We start from the raw sequence: 19,581 nt of genomic DNA, 5'->3' as shown, positions 1-19,581 counted from the left end.
TTCATATCACGACCTGCATTACATCAGAGAGTTTCATGGTGAAACTTGTCGTGTGTTTTCTCTGCAGCTGGCGTACCAGGCCTGGGTGAGCAGCGTGAAAACAGCCCTGAGAGAACGTCAGAGACGCCAGAGACAGATGAAGAGGACGGAGAGGACGGAGACAAACAGACAGGAGGGGACGGACTCGCAGCAGGAGGACTTCACTGTCAAAGGTTCCACTTTCTTACATCCGTTTCATTAGCAGGAGGTCAGAACACGAAGGAGGAACATGTGTGTGTTACATTTCACCCTGCTGCTCATCGTTTTAATGTCCAGTGCTGCAGATCGACTGTTCATCATTAAACAGTTGGAGCCTGATATTTCCCTCAGGAGGTGAATAAGACCTCAGTGCTGCCGTGCAGTGTGTCCTGTTTTTATAGACATTAAGCTGGATGAGTCACTGTAATATCAAACTCTTTAATTACTCACACATGTAGAAAAAGCCCAGAGTTGATATGAAAATGTTTATTTATAAATAGAGGCCAGATGTGAACAGACAGATTTCGGTGGTTGTTCGGCTCCTGTTGAGGTGTGAAACTCTGTTTTACAGTCTCTGCAGGCTTAACATGGAGCTGATGAGCCTGTCACAGTGTGTGACTAAAGTAACGTCACATAAGGTTGTTATAACCTGTGAAATAAAACAGGTGCAGGCCGTTGTCAAAGCAACCAAATACCACTGACCAATCAGGAAGAGGAAAGTGACAGAAAACAGTTTCAGGTTTATTTGTATCGTAGTTTCATCCAGTCTGACGTGTACACGTAGAGCAGATCACACACACACACACACACACACACACACACACACACACACACACACACACACACACACTAATGAAAGTGTTGACATAGTGTGTGTGTGTTTGTGTGCAGGTTGTACAGACAATGTTTTTGAGGAGGCGATCGTTCAGGATGAGGAGGAGGATCCAGAGGAACACCAGTCTGGTAGGTTCACATCATATTCACCTCCTCCATCGGCAGGCTGCTGCTTCCACTCCACAGTGTGTGTGTGTGTGTGTGTGTGTGTGTGTGTGTGTGTGTGTGTGTGTGTGTGTTTCTGTTTATTCTTCTGTAGTATATTAAAACATAACTGACAGAAAATGAGTCTCTGAATAAAACGGATACATTTTCAAACAGCTTTTCAATTGCAATGATATTATAACATTTTTGTATTTGTTTTTTATGCATTTGCATTATTATTATTATCATTATTTTTATGATGATGATGACGATGACAATTATTATTATTATTATTACATTATTTTGGTGGGAAGCACAATCCCATATTTTTACACCGGGAACACAAATTTCACCAAAGTGTCATTATGTAAACATTTGCTGATAGTCACAGATTTTAGGAGTTCGAATGAGCCCAGGTGGACAGCTCTGAGCACAGGTAGGAATTCCCATGATGCATTGAGGATACACTGACATCATGTTAAAAACCTTCAGCTTCTCCAAAACATATCTATCATTAAAAGTTGGTCGAATTCGTGACCAAACAATCAAAGTGAAGACAAAAGCGCACTGAGGCAGAGTTCAATGTAATATCAGAATTACTGTTTATCAAAAACAAAACAGCAGACTGGGAGCTGTTATCACACATAAACCCAGACGGACCCCTGCTGGGTTTGAAGCTTTATTCCTTGTTTCATCATTCCTGAACTTTCCTCCATTATTCCCTGATGTCAACACAATCTTGGTCTTCAGCACTCTGCACAGAGTTGCACTTACATCATCCGCAGTACATCCTGAAACCCTGATGTTTCTCCATGAGAAGACATTCTGTTTACATTTTATTCACCATTATCTCTGGAATGTTGGAAACACGCCCTCCGAACTAAACACATTTAATCTAACATTATTTCTGCAATGTATAAGTTAAAAATACATAAGAATAAAGGACTCATTGTCCTGAACTGTCCGCTGGTGATCGGATCGTCCTGCTGATGTCAGGTGTGAGCAGGGTGGAAACGCACACTGCTGCCTGATTGGAGGATTTCTGCAGATGTAATATTGTGTACTAACAACTGCTTAAACTTTTACTATCTACATACATTATAGGAGAAAATGCACGCACAGATTTTCAAAGTGAAACTCAGACCGTTGCAGGGACTGAACTTCTAACTGTAACAGCAGCATCAGTCTCCACCAGTTATTATTTGTTTCCTTCACTGTGCCACCACGCCTCTGTCTCCGTGTGCTGCAGGTCACGGGGAGATGGTTCAGAGGATCCTGGACATCCTGCGCTTCTTGTGGGCCATAGTTCTGGCCATGGTGGACGGGTTGACTCAGTGGCTCAATCTGCTGACCAAGCAGTACCGAGAGACATCGACCGTTCTGTGCAATGAACGCTACTTAATCATCCACAAGATTCAGCAGGTAGACACACAGCACCGAGTGTGTTCTGGTTCTGAGCACACACACACACACACACACACACACACACACACACACACACACACACTTTAACTTGTGTGTGTGATTTGCAGCATCAGACAGCCTCCACAGACGAGCAGCTGTCTGACGACAGTGAACGGTCCACACTGGAGACGTGTCTGGATGAGGCCGATGCAGAAAGCTCCACCAGATACAGGTCAGTGTCGGTGTGTGTCGTGTGTGTGTGTCGTGTGTGTGTGTCGGTGTGTGTGTCGGTATACTTATTATAACATAATTATTATATGATATTTCTGTGCAATAATCCACATTTGGTCCTCACTTTTCATGTGTTTGTGTGTGTCAGCTGCCTGGAGGTGGACAGCAGGGGCGTGACAGGCTGGTCTACACCCAGGCCGAGGCTCAACAGCACCGGGAACCTTCTGAGTCCAGAACCAGAACCTCCATCCAGCGCCATGGAGTTACTGCCTGAACCGTCCAAACAACAAAAACACCGGCACTCCAGAACCGCCAGCGAGCTGCTGGGAGACAGGTACGATGAAATGAAATAAAAACAGATCTGTAGCTTCAGTTATTAAATGCTTGGTGATGAATGCAGTGATATTTGTGTTTCCCTCGTGTCTCTGCAGGCAGTTCTTCATCGAGGAGCTGGAACAGAGCCGAGAGTTCTTCAACAACCAGAGCCGTCTGCTGAAGCTGCTGTTCGCTTTGTACAACCTGCTGTCGGCCAACTCCGAACTCGTCTGCTACTTCATCCTGGTGTTGAACAACGTGGTCAGCGCCTCTGTTATCTCCCTGGTCCTGCCCATACTGGTGTTCCTGTGGGCCATGCTGGCCGTTCCCAGACCGACCAAGAAGTTCTGGATGACCGCTATAGTCTACACAGAGGTATGAACACTTCACACACTTCACACACCATCACCAACAGACGACGGACATATTTCAGTGCATTCACTAAAACAAACAGCGAAGCATCAGGAGCAAAACAGAACAAGAGTTCAAAACACAAGCATGTCTCATTTTGTTGATCTACCAACATCTCTCAATATTATTGAAATGACTGTGTCTGTGTCTCTGTGTCTCTGTCTCTCTGTCTCTGTCTCTCCGTCTCCGTCCAGGTGATGGTGGTGGTGAAGTACATCTTCCAGTTCGGCTTCTTTCCCTGGAACAGTGCTTATGAGATGATGCTGAATGAAGACAAGCCGTTCTTCCCTCCTCGTATCCTCGGCCTGGAGAAGACAGACAACTACATCAGATATGATCTCCTTCAGCTGCTGGTGCTGTTCTTCCACAGATCGCTGCTCATGGTCAGTTAATGTATAAATATATCAGCCGTTACGACGCAGGTGACAGAATGACTGCAGGTACAGTCAGGAGACTTTTATTTCAGGAGACCCTTTGGTTGGTGAAACTTGATGTCTAGCCGAGAACTTTGTTTTTCCCAAAGACTCAGTGTCACATGGGAACCCTGAAGTACCCATCAAGAGTTTGGACACACCATTCATTCAGGTCATTCAGGTCATTCAGGTCAGAGTCATTCAGGGCATGTTCTTTATTTTTACTATTTCCTATACATTCACACAAAACTAAATGGCACTGATGGAGTAATCAAAGAAAAATGAGCTTTTAAATTTGAGACCTTTTGACTTGATGACAGTTTTGCAGACTCGTCGTTCTGTCAGCTTTGTGAGGTCGTCTGGAGCTCTTCCAACAGTACGAAGGAGTTCACACATAAACAAAATGATATTATGAACTGATGAGTTGTGATACAGCTTATTTAAAGTAATTACACCACATCAGCAGCAGATACTGTCTTTATCCAGCACATCATATCACACCACTTTGACCGTCTGTATCTCAGCATGTCCTCATCTCTAACAGCCTCCACAGATGATTCATAAGAACAAACAAACAAACAACAACATGCCACACAAAGGTGATTTGTAGAGCACATTTCAACAACAAGCCAATTCAAAGTGCTTCACATAAAACCATTAAAAGCATCAAAACATAAGGCAAAAGAAAAACAAATTTAAAAACAATTAAGAGCATTGATCGAAACTTTAAAAACAGTCATTAAAACATTAAACAAGCTAAAAATAGAATAAAAGTTGCAGAGCAGTTTAAGAAATAAAATACAGTAATAAAATGCAGAAATGCAGGAAATTGATCAACATCCTTGAATCTGGTTCAATTAAAGGCAGCAAACAGAAAAGTCTTCAATCCTGATTTGAAGCAGCTGAGAGTCTCAGCAGACCTGCAGCTTTCTGGGAGTTTGTTCCAGATATGTGGAACATAGAAGCTGAACGCTGCTTCTCCATGTTTAGTTGTGACTCTGGGGACAGAAAGGAGACTCGTCCCAGACGACCTGAGGGGTCGGGATGGTTCAGAAGGTTGCAGCAGATCACAAATGTATTTTGGCCCTAAACCATTCAGTGCCGAAACTCTCCTCTCAGAAGACGTTCAAGGACAATCAGTGTCAGTCCTCCACTGTAGCCAAAATAACTTCACTCTCACACAGTCCCGTGTGTGTGTGTGTGTGTGTGTGTGTGTGTGTGTGTGTGTGTGTGTGTGTGTGTGTGTGTGTGTGTGTGTGTGTGTACACAGCGGTACGGTCTGTGGGACCACGAGGGCCCCCTGGAGGAACAGAGCTCCTCATCAGAAAGAACTAGAGACGGGGATGAAGATGGACAGAGGACAGAGGACAGACCGGAGTTGGAGGGGGAGGAGGACAGAGTGAGCTCAACATCCACCCTGGAAAACCTGGGAATACCAGAACTGAACAGCCTGGTAAAGGTTGGTCCAATAACCACAGTTAAATACTGCCGTCAGTCTCTGACCAGAACAAAGCTGAGACGTCTTCTGATATCAGCAGACTTGTTCTAAAGGTACGAAACTTCTGTCCCACTTATTTCAACGCATCATGTATCACTGCAGGACGATATGGACAGCGACGAGCCGAGTACCAGCTCGGCCGCGGGTCCCCTGCACCCCCCTGCAGCTGAACCAGAACCCACCGGGTCCAAGGACGGACAGGAAATGAAGAGCCTGTTGGATCCCGGGGATCAGACGGAGGGAGACGGAGAGGAAGTCCCGAAGAAGAGCAGCAGCATCCGATTCCGCAAAAAAACCAAACAACCCAAAGAGCAGCGCTCCTCAGGTGTGTGTCCTGATATGAGATGAGACTTTATTCATCCTGCAGTCAGGAAGTTTTGTAATTTAGCCCATTTAGTCATGTTAACACTGGCTGCAGTCCAATAAGGTATAAACACAGTCATGGATCTGGTACCGTACCGTCATCCTCACCGCCCTCCGGGTTAGATACGGTCCACATATAGTGATCTTCTCTGTAATGTTTTATCAACATCCCGACAGCCTTCAAATCCTTCAAATTATACGCGAGAACTTTTTCTAATAATACATGCAACATAAAATGTCTGTTTTTCATTCTTCACGAGAACAGTCGGGTTCCTTTGTACTCTTCTTCGTGCCTTTCTCATGTCTACGATGCTCTTCACCATTTTTAAGCACATATCTAGTTTCATCTGGAGACACTTTGCATGAAGCAGTTAACTGGAAACATGACATGAAGAGAGCTGTTTGTGTCCTCTACCATCACGTCATTGACCACGAATGAATAGAAGTGAATGTCAGGAGTGATATTAGAGCTGGGAAACTTCTTTACAAAAACGTTGAAGTGTCCATCTCAACGAGATGATACATGTTTTGTGGCTCCATCGTTTTAGTGTCTTTGTTGAGGTCAGACTGGGAACACAAAACCGCCATCATGTCGTCGGATGAACAGTCCTGTTCAGTCCCGCTGCGGGAAACTTTACATCCGACTTCATTTGTTGGTTTGTGAAGCTTCGCTTTGAATCCTGCGGTGAATTGTTTTCTCTGTACTGATGTGGACCAGAGGAACAAAGATGCTGCACGTAACAAAGAGAACATCTTTCTAACTGTCTTTGCTTTCTTGTTTTCTGTGGTTCGGTTCTGGTTCTGGTTCTGGTTCTGGTTCTGACTCTCCCAGTGGAGCCCACCGCTGAGGCTGCAGATCCCAGTAAAGAAGCAGTGAAGAAGAAGCAGAAGGGCCGGAGGAGAGAGGCAGCTAGTCAGAGACTGCTGGCTGTGGGTCACAAGATGAAACAGGTCTTCGTCTCCGGGTGAGCACAACATATGATGTCATTCTCCAAGAAAGTTTCTCAGTGTTTTTCACATTAATGACTAAATAAAAAGTTCAGTGAATGATATAAATGTCTGTATTTTCCCTCTGCAGTGTTCAGAGTGTTTACCGGCCGGCTCGAGATTTCTTCGGAGATATTCTCCACGCTGAGTATCGAGCTGCCACCGACGTCTACGCTCTCATGTTCCTCACTGATGTCATTGACTTCATCATCGTCGTCTTCGGCTTTTGGGCTTTCGGGGTGAGAGGGTTTGGAAGGAAGTCGTCGTTTTGTGAATATGTTTTGAATACACATTCATGAAAACAGAAACTAATTTTAAATGTTATTTCAGAATTAAAACCAAACTGAGATCGTGTACGAATCCTGACGCACCAGGATTAATGACAGTTTTGTATTTTCGTTGTTTATTAGTGATAAAGTGCGTGTAGACTCCAGAAGACACGCCTCCTGACTTTTGTCTGCGCTCCCTCAGAAACACAGCGCAGCCGCTGATATCGCCTCCTCCCTGTCGGAGGACCAGGTACCCGAGGCCTTCCTCGTCATGCTGCTCATCCAGTTCAGCACCATGATCATCGACAGAGCTTTATACCTGCGCAAGGCGGTCCTGGGAAAACTCATCTTCCAGGTTCACTTCTCATATTTAAATGATTAGCATCCATGTGTCTGGTTCCATGTTTGACCTTTAAATGGAGGAGGAGGTGGAGGACTGTATCACTCAGCACTGATTTACTGCCTGTAAGATCATGTTAACTTGATGAACAGCTGATGTTACACGTGAACACTTGGCCTGCAGTGTTTGTGAGTGACGTGTGTGCTTTCATAATATGAAGTATTTGATCATTTTTCATTTTCCCTGCAGGTGATCCTCGTGTTCGGGATCCACCTGTGGATGTTCTTCATCCTGCCTGCTGTCACTGAAAGGTGATGTCACATTAAATTATGATTTTATTGTATTATTTATGGTTACATTATTCTGATGTCATTGAAAGTACATCCATTGATATGGTTGGTTTTTTTTTAAATGTTTGGACGGCAGACTTTGATCCTCTTTGATACAATAAAGGTGTTCGTGAACAACAACACAAAGAAAATTAGCTTTTTAAATCATTTGTGTTATAAAATGTCAGTAACTGTGACCTTTGACCTCAGGATCCCGTGTTGCAGCTCAGCTGCTCTGAGCTTCTTCTCTTGAAAACACAAAACATGTGTCCTGTTACTGAGGACAAACAACTCTGTCTTTGATCATCTGTCAGAACTCATTATTTTAAAAGGCAAAAGTCGTTTGAAATCTGCACCACTTGGAGATGATTTTCTTTATTATTCGGCATCATCAGGCGTCCAAAACCTTTTTTCTGAAGGTCTCAGAGCTCTTTAAATCTCAGCATGATGACATCACACACTTCAAGGTTCACCTGTCCATCAATAAGGAGCTTCTGATCATGAAGCCTGATTCTGGTCTGATGGATCTGATGTAGATTGACTCTTAACATGTGACTGATCTGTTTATTTATTTAAGGTATGGCGATGATTACAGGATGTCAGATTTATGTTTCAAGTGGTAACACTTTTATAAATGTTGACTTGTCAGCGAAAGGTCAACATTTCCCCCGGGATATTTTTATTGTTTTATCCCCGTATATGAATTTAAAATACTGCTGTGTCGATCTAATGAGCTTCAATCCTACTTTTTTTTCTCCTTTGTTTGTTTAGGAAGTTCAACCAGAACTTCGTAGCTCAGCTGTGGTACTTTGTCAAGTGTATTTACTTCGGCCTGTCGGCCTATCAGATCCGCTGTGGCTACCCCACTCGTATCCTCGGCAACTTCCTCACCAAAAAATACAACCACCTCAACCTGTTTCTCTTCCAAGGGTATGAACACAAAGAAAGTGTGCAGTCTCAAATTTAAAAAAAATTAAAGATATACTTCAGTTTGAATTTTTGGTTTTGTCCTCTTTTAGGGATGAAATCCACAATAAAGTGTGTGTATCTATAATAAAAGAGATGAGATGACCCATTGTGTGTGTGTGGTGTGTGTGTGTGTGTGTGTGTGTGTGTGTGTGTGTGTGTGTCTGTGTGTGTCTGTGTGTGTGTAGGTTTCGTCTGGTGCCGTTCCTGGTGGAGCTGCGGGCCGTGATGGACTGGGTGTGGACGGATACCACTCTGTCTTTGTCCAACTGGATGTGTGTGGAGGACATTTATGCCAACATCTTCATCATTAAATGCAGCCGGGAGACCGAGAAGGTACCGACTGAACACAGGAACTCACCACATCACCACGTCTGTGACACGTAGAGGGAAAGAATCTCTGTTGAAAGGGAGAACAGTTATTCTTCTGAATCAGCTGCACCAGTGGGAAGTCCAAAAACAAGCTTTTATTTTTTTTTAAAACACACTCAACCTCCATCCATCCATCATCCTTCCATCCATCATTCATCCAACTATCCATCCACCCATCATCCATCATCCTTCCATCCATCATCCATCCATTTTCTGGTGTTTATCCATGGTGGTTTAGTAGGTTACCAATAACGTGGTCCAAACATTCCTGTCCAAGTCTTCCAGCTCCTCCTGATTAATCCCAAAGTGTTCCCAGGTCAGATGAGGTGTATAGAAGTTTGTTATGGTTCTAATCTTCTAAAAGGAGACATACAGGAGGGAACCTAGTCAGACGACTGAAACACAATCAGCTGGATCTTTTCAACTCCAGGGACCGGTCTCTTTCCCTTAATGCTGAGGATGAGCCCAGCCTACAGACAACTCATTTCAGCTTTGGTCACCGTTCACAGTTCACGGCCATCAACTGCTGATCTGAGAGACTGTAAGGTGACTAAATGGAGTTTATTATTTCTAAAAATAGATTTTGTTTCCTCAGAAATACCCGCAGCCTAAAGGACAGAAGAAGAAGAAGATAGTGAAATATGGCATGGGTGGACTCATCATCTTCTTCCTGATCTGCATCATCTGGTTCCCGCTTCTCTTCATTTCATTGGTCAGATCAGTGGTGGGTGTGGTCAACCACCCCATTGATGTCACAGTGACTGTCAAGCTGGGAGGATATGAGGTAATCAACAACAAGTTATTGATTAAGAATAACAAATTAAGTAAATACTGACTTCAATCAGGAATTAATAAATCATTTTATTTTTCACTGTCGATGTAAAACTGTATTTTTCTGTGTGTTCAGCCCCTCTTCACCATGAGTGTGCAGCAGCAGTCCATCAAGCCCTTCACACAGGCTGAATACGACCAGCTCACCAAAACGTTTGGAGTCAATGCTGTGCGTTTCCATTTCACTTTGACTTCTTCAAATGTTCTGCCACTATCTGCATTTGTTATTCTTCGAAGGTGAAAAGCTAAGAATTTATTCTGAATGGATCAACTTTGGTCATCACTAAATAACCCATAAAAAAGTGAAAACACATTTTTTAAAATATTTGTTTATTCAAATCAAAAACTGAAGTCTCTCATAATAATATTCAGCCCCTTCACTGTGGCATGTTTACATTACATTACATTTCATTTATCTGACGCTTTTATCCAAAGCGACTTACAATAAGTTCATTTCAACCATGAGGGTACAAAACCAGAACAACAGCAATCAAGAAAATACAATTTCTTCCAGAAAGCCAAACTACAAAGTTCTATCAGTAAGTTATATTTTAAGATACTAAAGTTCTACTGTTCAAGGTGAAGTCTGAAGAGGTGTGTTTTTAGTTTGTGGTGGAAGATGTTCAGAGTTTCTGCTGTCCCGATGTCGTTGGAGCTCATTCTACCATTTAGGAGTCAGGACAGCAAACAGTCAGGATTTTGTAGACTGTAATATATATATATATTAAGTTGTGTTGTGGATGCGAGTTATACATGTTTAAGCTTTATTTTTAAGCCTATATTAACAATAATCACACTAACTCCATTGACGAGTTAAAGCAGGCGACTGCATGTAAACACAGAGATCTAATAAAACAGATTCCTGTGGATGTGTGTGGGTCATCGGCTGCCTGTGGGTGTGTGGGTGTATTTAGTGTTCACACAGAGTTGTGTTTGTGTCCAGGTGGCCATGCAGTTCATCACCCTCTACAGTTATGAGGACATTGTGACAGCCATGATCGAAGGTAGCTCCGGTTCAGTCTGGAGGATCAGCCCCCCCAGCAGACAGGAAGTCATCAAAGAACTGCTGGAGAGTCAAGTTGACTTAACGCTCCGTCTGGCTTGGACCTTCCAGAGGTGAAACATGGCTGTCTTTACTGATGATGGACTGTTGTGCATTATTCCTCATTATCACCACACTGTTAGGTCAGAGTGAGCAGGTGCTGAGCCTGCAGAGTTATTAGATGAGTGACGTGTCCTAAAAGTATGGATTATACACCTTTTTAACTATACACTGTTGTAGTGTTTTTAAATAAAGACAAACTACTGTACACATAAATACACAGTGAATAAAAGACTGAGATAATACACGATACATTTTAAGGATAACTTTTCATTCTGCTGACTTTCTGCTGTGTCCCTGATGTCACTGGGTTTACTGTACGTACGGTGTCTTTGATTGTTTTACTCTCTAAAGGCTGATTGTGTGAATGTGTGTGTCTGTGCTCAGGGACCTGCGGAAAGGCGGGACGGTGGAACACACCTTTGACAAACACTCCATCGACCTGGAGCCGGGGAACCCGGTCAGAGCAGAACTGGCTTCGCTGCTGGTCGGGAATCGGACTGAACCCGTGTAGGTTTTCTGCGCTGGAGGACGTTTCAGTGAATGACAGCGTTTCGTGTTTCATCTCGTATATAAAGTATCTAACGGACGGTCTCGGGTCTCTTTCTCAGGCTGGTTCCTCACATGTTCCCCAACTACATCCGAGCCCCTAACGGAGCCGAGGCCAAACCAGTCGGTCAGCTGTATAAAGGTCAGAGTTCACTGTGGTGCTGTTAACATGTCTGCAGTAGAAGAGATATTTTTTTTCAGTACATAAACAGAACGGATGAGACTGAATAAGGAGCAACTGAAACCCAGGCAGCTACAGTAAAGCAGTGTAACAGTTCAAACATCAGAGGACGATTCAGAGAAACTGTCTTGTCTCCATTGTAACTTCAGAACATTTCAAAACATTTCAGAACATTTCAGAACATTTCAAAACATTTCAGAACATTTCAAAGCATTTCAGAACATTTCAGAACCTCCGACAGAACTGGGCTCAGAGGTGGGCGGCCATCTGCCTCGACCGGTTGGGGTGAGAGGAGAGCAGAGAGAGAAAAGGACAGCATAGAGATACAAGAGAAGAACTGTTGGTGGAGACGACAATCACAGAGCAGAGACATGCAGCTCCATGACGGGACATCTGCAAAAGAAAGAACAGAAACTACACGAGTGAAGGAACTGAATGGAGACAACAGATAATAATAAGAAACTATGGGAGAGAAGAAGATGGTGAGGTGCGAGTCAGTTAAAGAGTAGGAGGAAAGAAAAGAAGCTCAGCATGTAACGAGGTCCTCCAGCAGCCTCGGCCTATAACAGCATAACTAAGGGTTGGTTCAGGTCTACCTGAGCCAGCCCTAACTATAGCCTTTATCAAAAAGGAACATTTTGAGTCTAATCTTAAAGCTAGAGAGGGTTTCTGCCCCTCCAACACAAACTGGGAGCTGGTTCCACAGGGGAGGAGCCTGAACACTGAAGCTCCGCCTCCCATTCTACTTCTGGAAACTCCAGGAACCACAAGTAGACCAGCGTACTGAGAGAGAAGTGTTCTGCTAGGATTATATGGTTCTATAAGATCTCTAAGATATGATGGAGCCTGGTCATGTAGAGCTTTGTAAGTCATCAAGAGAATTTTAAATTCTATTCTTGATTTCACAGGAAGCCAGTGAAGAGAAGATAAAACTGGAGAAATATGATCTCTCTTGCTAAATCCCGTCAGTACTCTTGCTGCAGCATTTTGGATCAGCTGCAGGTTTTTAATGAGTAATTTGGACATCCTAACAACAAGGAATTATAATAATCTAGTCTAGAAGTAACAAACGCATGAATGAGTTTTTCTGTGTCACGCTGAGGAAGGATTTTCCTGATTTTATTAATATTACGTAGATGGAAGAAGGCAGTTCTGGAGATTTGCTTTATGTGGTGTCTAAAGGACAAATCCTCATCAAAGATGACTCCAAGGTTCCTCACAGTTTTGCTGGAGGCCAAGACAAGGTCATCTAGAGTAACTAAGTGATTACAGAAAGAGTTTCTGAGGTGTTTAGGACCAAGTACAAGAACTTCTGTTTTGTCTGAATTTAGAAGCAGGAAGTTTTTGGTCATCCAGGCCTTTATGTCTTTTAGACAGGCTTCAAGTTTTACTAACTGATTAGTTTCATCTGGTTTTATAGAAAGATATAGCTGATTGGGAGAATCGGTTGAAGACGTGAAGGGGTCGGTGGTGAACCGTGGGCTTCTGCTTGGGACTGTGACTCCTTCAGCCGCACGGGTGCTGCAGGGGACCGGCTAACTGAGCCTGTAGCCCTGGGCAGCTCCGCACCTCCTCCTCGGCTAACTGAGCCTGTAGCTCTGGGCAGCTCTGCACCTCCTCCCCGAGAAGATCCTACGAATAGATGAATGTTTACTATTGTTACAAAAGATTTTTTGGCTCAAGTCCTGAAGACTGGCTCTTTATCGAGTGAAGCACATACCACTAGTACACAAATCACAGATAATTACATTACTGCCCAACTCATGTCACTCATGGTGCCTACTATGAACAACCGCTAGGCATTCTGGGAAGAACCGTTGCTATCCCGACGCTACGTCATGGTGCACAGCCGTGATATTAATTATTTTTTAATTAATCATTTTTGATGATCTCAGGTCTCCCGCTTCAGTGCAGAAATTATACATCCATTAAAACTTCTCTCTTTCTCTCATGTAGTTATCAGTGAAGGTTATTGTATGGATAATTGTGACAACACGTAAAACTGTGTACTAATACACAGAAAACATGTTCAGATCGTCAGCAGGTCCATTTTTTTTAAGAATACCTGAGGTGCTGTATTAATGTGTGAAGCTGGGCAGTTGTCAGACCGACCTGAGGACGCTCTGCTGTTATTGTTTTAACAGCTGATCGGTTGTGTTGCAGGTGATGAAGATGACTTCCTGAATATCACCCTGTCCCTGATGAGCGACAGGTCTGTGAACAGCAGTGGGATCCAGGAGTGGTGGAACATCGCCATCACGTGCTCCGTCCCCTCGTGCGGCGTTCTTCCCATGATTATATTCAACGACAAAGTCAGCCCACCGAGCCTGGGCTTCCTGGCTGGATACGGGTGAGACACAAACGCACCATCTCACCTCCTCCCCGAGAAGATCCTACGAATAGATGAATGTTTACTATTGTTATAAATGATTATTTGGACGAGAGACAAAGCAGAAGGATGATCTCTTGCTTATCTCAAGTCCTGAGTTCTGAAACCAGCACAACTAGAAGACTGGCTCTTTATTGAGTGAAGCGCATACCGCTAACTTCCACACTGATGCACACAAATCACAGATAATTACATTACTGCCCAACTCATGTCACTCATGAACAACCGCTAGGCATTCTGGGAAGAACCGTTGCTATCCCGACGCTACGTCATGGTGCACAGCCGTGATACTAATTAGGGCCCGACCACCGAGCACCGGTGCGAAAGCCCTATTGTTTTTCATAAAAGTGTTACATTACATTTAGCTGACTCTTTTATCCAAAGCGACTTACAACCCATCGGGAGCGATTTTTTTAGGGTTCAGTGTCTTGCTCAAGGACACCTAGGCATGTGGACAGGAGGAGCTGGGGATTGAACCATCAGCCTTCCGGTTAGTGTTGAACCCACTCTACCGTCTGAGCTACAGCCTCCCTTGTTCTTAGTCGTTCGTCGTTAGATGTTCTTCTTCTTACGTAAAGTGATTTTCCTTTTTGGAGGCTTTATCATATTCAAAAACTCATGAAAGTGGAAACACATGTCTCCCGGTGAAAACTTTCTACTCTAGTGGAGTCGAGAGTGGGCGTGGCCAAACGGCTCGAGAGCGCCCCCTACAGAGATGCCCCGGCGGCACACACACACACGTCTCATCCTTCTGCAGAAGTCGGAGCTACTGAGGAAGTAACTTGAAAGTCCAAGACTGTGCAGGAGACGAAAACATGATTTTGAAATGTCAGATGTTGTCTTTAATCACAAAAAAATGGGACAATATTCTCCACCAGATTCACAGCAGTGTGCTCCATTGTTTTCGTCCCACCGACCTACTCGCTGTTGAAGCAGCTGCAGAGTTTGTTGTGAGGTCAGACTGTTCAGTGAACTTGAGCGATGACTCCGTCTGACTCTTTAAACAACGAGGTTTTAATTCAGGAAACTGAAACGTTTTGTTTGTGTTTAAAGGGAATCATTTCTGGCTCTTGATATTTCCAGAATCTTCCGCTCGACACGTATCCAGGTGTTTAGTGTCCCTGCCTTCTATCTTCCAGCATCATGGGGCTGTACGTGTCGGTGGTGTTAGTCATTGGGAAGTTTGTGCGCGGCTTCTTCAGCGAGATCTCCCACTCCATCATGTTTGAGGAGCTGCCGTGCGTCGACCGCATCCTGAAGCTCTGCACGGACATTTTCCTGGTGAGTGTGAACCTCAAACACTTTCCTGCAGTCATAAACCTTTATTTTTAGCGCAATGTGTGTATCGTTATACTGTGTGTGTGTCGATGGGAGTACATGTTGTTGGATTTATGTTTCGTAGTTTATCTAATGCTGCTGTGAGGATCAATGAAGCCTCAATCTTTTCTGAGTGAAATCATATTTTCAGATTTGAATAAGCTGTTTTTGAACTGAGAAATGTTGACTTTTATCTGGGTCTAAATATCAGGTTTATGATTTGTTATGTTGTATACATACATTTATTATGTATTTCTGTTATATGAGGTGTCATCATTTCCTTTAAATCCGCCCCCACATACAAACAGTGTGTGTGTGTGTGTGTGTGTGTGTGTGTGTGTGTGTGTGTGTGTGTGTGTGTGTGTGTGTGTGTGTTTCAGGTGCGTGAAACAGGAGAGCTGGAGTTGGAGGAGGAACTTTACTCCAAACTCATCTTCCTCTATCGATCTCCAGAGACGATGATCAAATGGACCCGAGACATCCACAGCCGAGATCAGGACAGATACTGACGGACTGAGAGACGTTCGAGTGGAAGAAACAAAACTGAAGCACAATGCACCGACGTCCAGGGGGGAGGGGGAGGGAGGGGCGAAACATGGACGTCTTCAGGAGGACACCCCACACTGACTGAAAGCCACTGAGACACAATAACGGAGACGGACAGGAAGCAGCTCCTCCAGCTGTTGCATCTCTGCAGCTTCCTGATGACTCTGATCAACTCAAAGGTTCTGATCACAGAGAACCGGGTCGACGGAGGAGATGCAGGCGCACTGTGGTGGATCTGCTGGGCAGGACTGGACACGAATCAGCTGTCACACTGAGCTGTGTTTTTAATGGTTAAACACAAGAGACACTTCAGTCGTCCGTCGAGCCCGCAGGTGGAGCGACTGATGGTTTTATTCACTGAACAAAGCTGTCAATCAAACTTAGAAACGTGTTAAAAAAAAAAAAATCACCGGTTGTTGTAAAAGTAACGTGTGTGCGCACCAGCAGTGTTTGTTTGACTTGACATTTGACGAAGAAGAAGAAGCGGTTTTAGTTTGAGTTTAACGAGTTGGTCAGGTTGAGATCAGTAAACTGGAGAACAGTTGATTGGGTTCAGGGTTGATGGAGATGGATGACTCCGGTTCAGGAGAGAGCTGTAATTCCTACTGGATGTCTTTAGTTACCGGTTTATAGGCTAAATTCCCTTTAAATGGATTTCACTCTGCAGTTAGAAAGCAGAACACCTGAATAACACATCGATCTCAATAAAACACAGAAGAGGAAAGGACTCAAAGAGCTTCTTGTTTCTTCAGTTCTGGTTCACAACACCTTCCAACACGTTTGAGCTGCACGTGTCCAGAACCATTAAACCGTTGAACTATTACAAAGTTGTCTGGGTGAAAGGTTCTGGTTCTGTGATAGACGCACGACATGCGATGAAGAAAATGTTCATCTGAGACGATGCATGTCGAGACTCTATGACGTGTCCGTCGCGTGTCAGCGTGTCTCAGGTATGAACAGCTGTGGTTGTTGATGCAGTTTGAGGATCTTAATATGCAAATATACAAAACATAAAAACACTTTTGTTCCAGGTTACAAAAAAACTGTCCCCAGTTGTTTATCTGCATGAGGGAAGCAGATGTCAGTGACTTTTATTTAACATGATTTGTGGAAGGGTGAAACACTGCAGCTTTTAACAGTTGAGCACGTTTACAGCATTTAACTTGAATTTCCATTCAAAGTTTTCCATTTAAAGAAGGAATTATATAAATCTAACCAGCAGAGGCTGATATGTGCGTTCACCTCCAAACCCCGGGAGGCTATAGTCTCTCAAACTGCTTTTGTTTTGAATCATACCTTTCCATTATATATTTGTACTTTCGAAGAATTAACCTGAGGTCATCACTATGACATCATCAGGGTTATTTTATCACCTCAGAAAACAGAATCACAGAAGACATTGTATGAGTTCATAAATCACATGCTTCCAGACCTTCCAGCTGCATCCCAGAGTCTTCCCAGTGAATGGTGGTGTTGATGGTGATGGTTTTGGTGTTCAACGACAGCTGACAGCTTCTGTCTGTTTCCACCGTTGGTTAGGATCGAATATTTCTCCATCTTATTTACCTCAATGAGGATTGTCTTCATGACAACATCATGTACAACCCTGTAACCACAAAAGAAGTGGCGGTGTAAAATGTAAATAAAAAACAGAATGTGATGATTTTCAAATCACATAAACACATATTTAATAATAAAAAATAACAAAAATAGACCAAAGACAACCAATCAAATGTTTAAACTGAGAGATTTTATTGTTTTATGTGAAATATTTGCTCATTTTGAATTTGATGTCAGCAACACGTCTCTATAAAGTTGTTCCAGGATCATGTTCACCACTGTGTTGCATCACCTCTTCTTTTAACAACACTCCGTAAACGTTTGGGAACTGAGGAGACCGGTTTCTCGAGTTTTGAAAGTGAAATGTGGTCCCATTCTTGCCTGATTTAGGATTTCAGCTGCTCAACAGTTCAGGGTCTCCTTTCATGTCCTGATGCTCCAGATGTTTTCAATGATTGACAGGTCTGGACTGCAGGAGGCCAGTTTATCAGCGGACTCTTCTACTAGTGAGCCATGCTGTTGGAATACGTGCAGAATGTGGTTGGACGTTGTTCTGCTGAAATAAACAAGACCTTCCCTGAAAGAGACGTTGTCTGGTTGGCAGCATATGTTGCTCCAAAACCTGAATATATCATTCAGCATTAATGCTTCCTTCCAGATGTTCAAGCTACCCATGCCATGTGCACTAATGCATCCCTGTACCATCACAGATGTTGGCTTTAGAACTGAGCTGATAACAAGCTGGATGGTCCCTCTCCTCTTTAACCTGGAGGATGCAGCGTCCATGATTTCCAAACAGAATCTCAGATTGTGATCCATCAGACCTCAGGACAGTTGTCCACTTCACCTCAGTCCATCTTCAATGATCTCGGTCCAGAGAAGGCGGCGGTGTTTCTGGATCATGTTTCTATCAGGTTTCTTCTTTGGAGAGTTTTAACCTGCATTTGTGGACGCGGTGATGAAACATTTCAAAGCATTGAAATGTTTTTCAGAACATTTCAAAACATCAGTCTCTCCTCCTCCTGCATTAATCTGAGGGAGCTGTTGAAACAAACACCGGACCACAGCATCGAGACCAACAGCGTACTGACCGTCATGATGGCGTTGGCGGCACTTCATGTCGGATCGTGAACCCGGTTCCTGTTTGAGCGGATCCGCCACTTCCTGTCACCAAACATTTCAAAACATTTCAGAACATTTCAAAACATCTCAGAACTTTTCAAAACATTTCAAAGCATTTCAAAACATTTCAGAACATTTCAGAACATTTCAAAACATTTCAGAACATTTCAAAGCATTTCAAAGCATTTCAGAACATTTCAGAACATTTCAAAGCATTTCAGAACATTTCAGAACATTTCAAAGCATTTCAAAACATTTCAGAACATTTCAAAACATTTCAGAACTTTTCAAAGCATTTCAGAACATTTCAAAACATTTCAGAACATTTCAGAACATTTCAAAACATTTCAAAACATTTCAGAACATTTCAAAGCATTTCAAAGCATTTCAAAACATTTCAGAACATTTCAAAGCATTTCAAAACATTTCAGAACATTTCAAAGCTTTTCAAAACATTTTAAAGCATTTCAAAACATTTCAGAACATTTCAGAACATTTCAGGACATTTCAAAACATTCCAGAACATTTCAGAACCTCCGACAGAACTGGGCTCAGAGGTGGGCGGCCATCTGCCTCGACCGGTTGGGGTGAGAGGAGAGCAGAGAGAGAAAAGGACAGCATAGAGATACAAGAGAAGAACTGTTGGTGGAGACAACAAGCGCAGATCAGAGACATGCAGCTCCATGACGGGACATCTGGAAAAGAAAGAACAGAAACTACACGAGTGAAGGAACTGAATGGAGACAACAGATAATAAGAAGAAACTATGGGAGAGAAGAAGATGGTGAGGTATGAGTCAGTTAAAGAGTAGGAGGAAAGAAAAGAAGATCAGCATGTAACGAGGTCCTCCAGCAGCCTCGGCCTATAACAGCATAACTAAGGGATGGTTCAGGTCTACCTGAGCCAGCCCTAACTATAGGCTTTATCAAGAAGGAACGTTTTGAGTCTAATCTTAAAGCTAGAGAGGGTTTCTGCCCCTCCAACACAAACTGGGAGCTGGTTCCACAGGGGAGGAGCCTGAAAACTGAAGCTCCGCCTCCCATTCTACTTCTGGAAACTCCAGGAACCACAAGTAGACCAGCGTACTGAG

At 43.4% G+C, this 19,581-nt stretch overlaps 1 protein-coding gene across 2 annotated transcripts in view; it reads left to right on the top strand.

Moving 5' to 3' along the window:
- piezo1 (piezo type mechanosensitive ion channel component 1 (Er blood group)) overlaps positions 1–18,034 on the top strand; it is a 66,156-nt gene extending 48,122 nt beyond the window's left edge. The window contains exons 32-54 of one of the 2 annotated variants that reach the window (XM_069174706.1): positions 68–212; positions 910–981; positions 2,246–2,418; positions 2,529–2,632; positions 2,780–2,965; positions 3,063–3,321; positions 3,552–3,740; positions 5,041–5,223; positions 5,371–5,593; positions 6,464–6,596; positions 6,710–6,857; positions 7,090–7,242; positions 7,477–7,538; positions 8,328–8,486; positions 8,711–8,858; positions 9,490–9,678; positions 9,802–9,894; positions 10,669–10,841; positions 11,215–11,337; positions 11,439–11,518; positions 13,721–13,907; positions 15,086–15,227; positions 15,644–18,034. In XM_069174706.1, coding sequence (XP_069030807.1) covers positions 68–212; positions 910–981; positions 2,246–2,418; positions 2,529–2,632; positions 2,780–2,965; positions 3,063–3,321; positions 3,552–3,740; positions 5,041–5,223; positions 5,371–5,593; positions 6,464–6,596; positions 6,710–6,857; positions 7,090–7,242; positions 7,477–7,538; positions 8,328–8,486; positions 8,711–8,858; positions 9,490–9,678; positions 9,802–9,894; positions 10,669–10,841; positions 11,215–11,337; positions 11,439–11,518; positions 13,721–13,907; positions 15,086–15,227; positions 15,644–15,772 — 3,453 coding nt within the window. In that variant the 3' untranslated portion in view covers positions 15,773–18,034. Of the gene's footprint in view, positions 1–67; positions 213–909; positions 982–2,245; positions 2,419–2,528; positions 2,633–2,779; positions 2,966–3,062; positions 3,322–3,551; positions 3,741–5,040; positions 5,230–5,370; positions 5,594–6,463; positions 6,597–6,709; positions 6,858–7,089; positions 7,243–7,476; positions 7,539–8,327; positions 8,487–8,710; positions 8,859–9,489; positions 9,679–9,801; positions 9,895–10,668; positions 10,842–11,214; positions 11,338–11,438; positions 11,519–13,720; positions 13,908–15,085; positions 15,228–15,643 lie in introns of both variants that reach the window. The other variant, XM_069174705.1, reaches the window with a different exon arrangement.
- Positions 18,035–19,581: the final 1,547 nt, after the last annotated feature.

The sequence above is a fragment of the Embiotoca jacksoni genome, unplaced genomic scaffold (assembly GCF_022577435.1).
Source record: "Embiotoca jacksoni isolate LCO1_2020_lvr unplaced genomic scaffold, fEmbJac1.0.p SCAF_60, whole genome shotgun sequence".
Taxonomy (NCBI): domain Eukaryota; kingdom Metazoa; phylum Chordata; class Actinopteri; family Embiotocidae; genus Embiotoca; species Embiotoca jacksoni.
The sequence above is the reverse complement of the archived record's forward strand: the minus strand, read 5'-3'. Positions and strand labels throughout refer to the sequence as shown.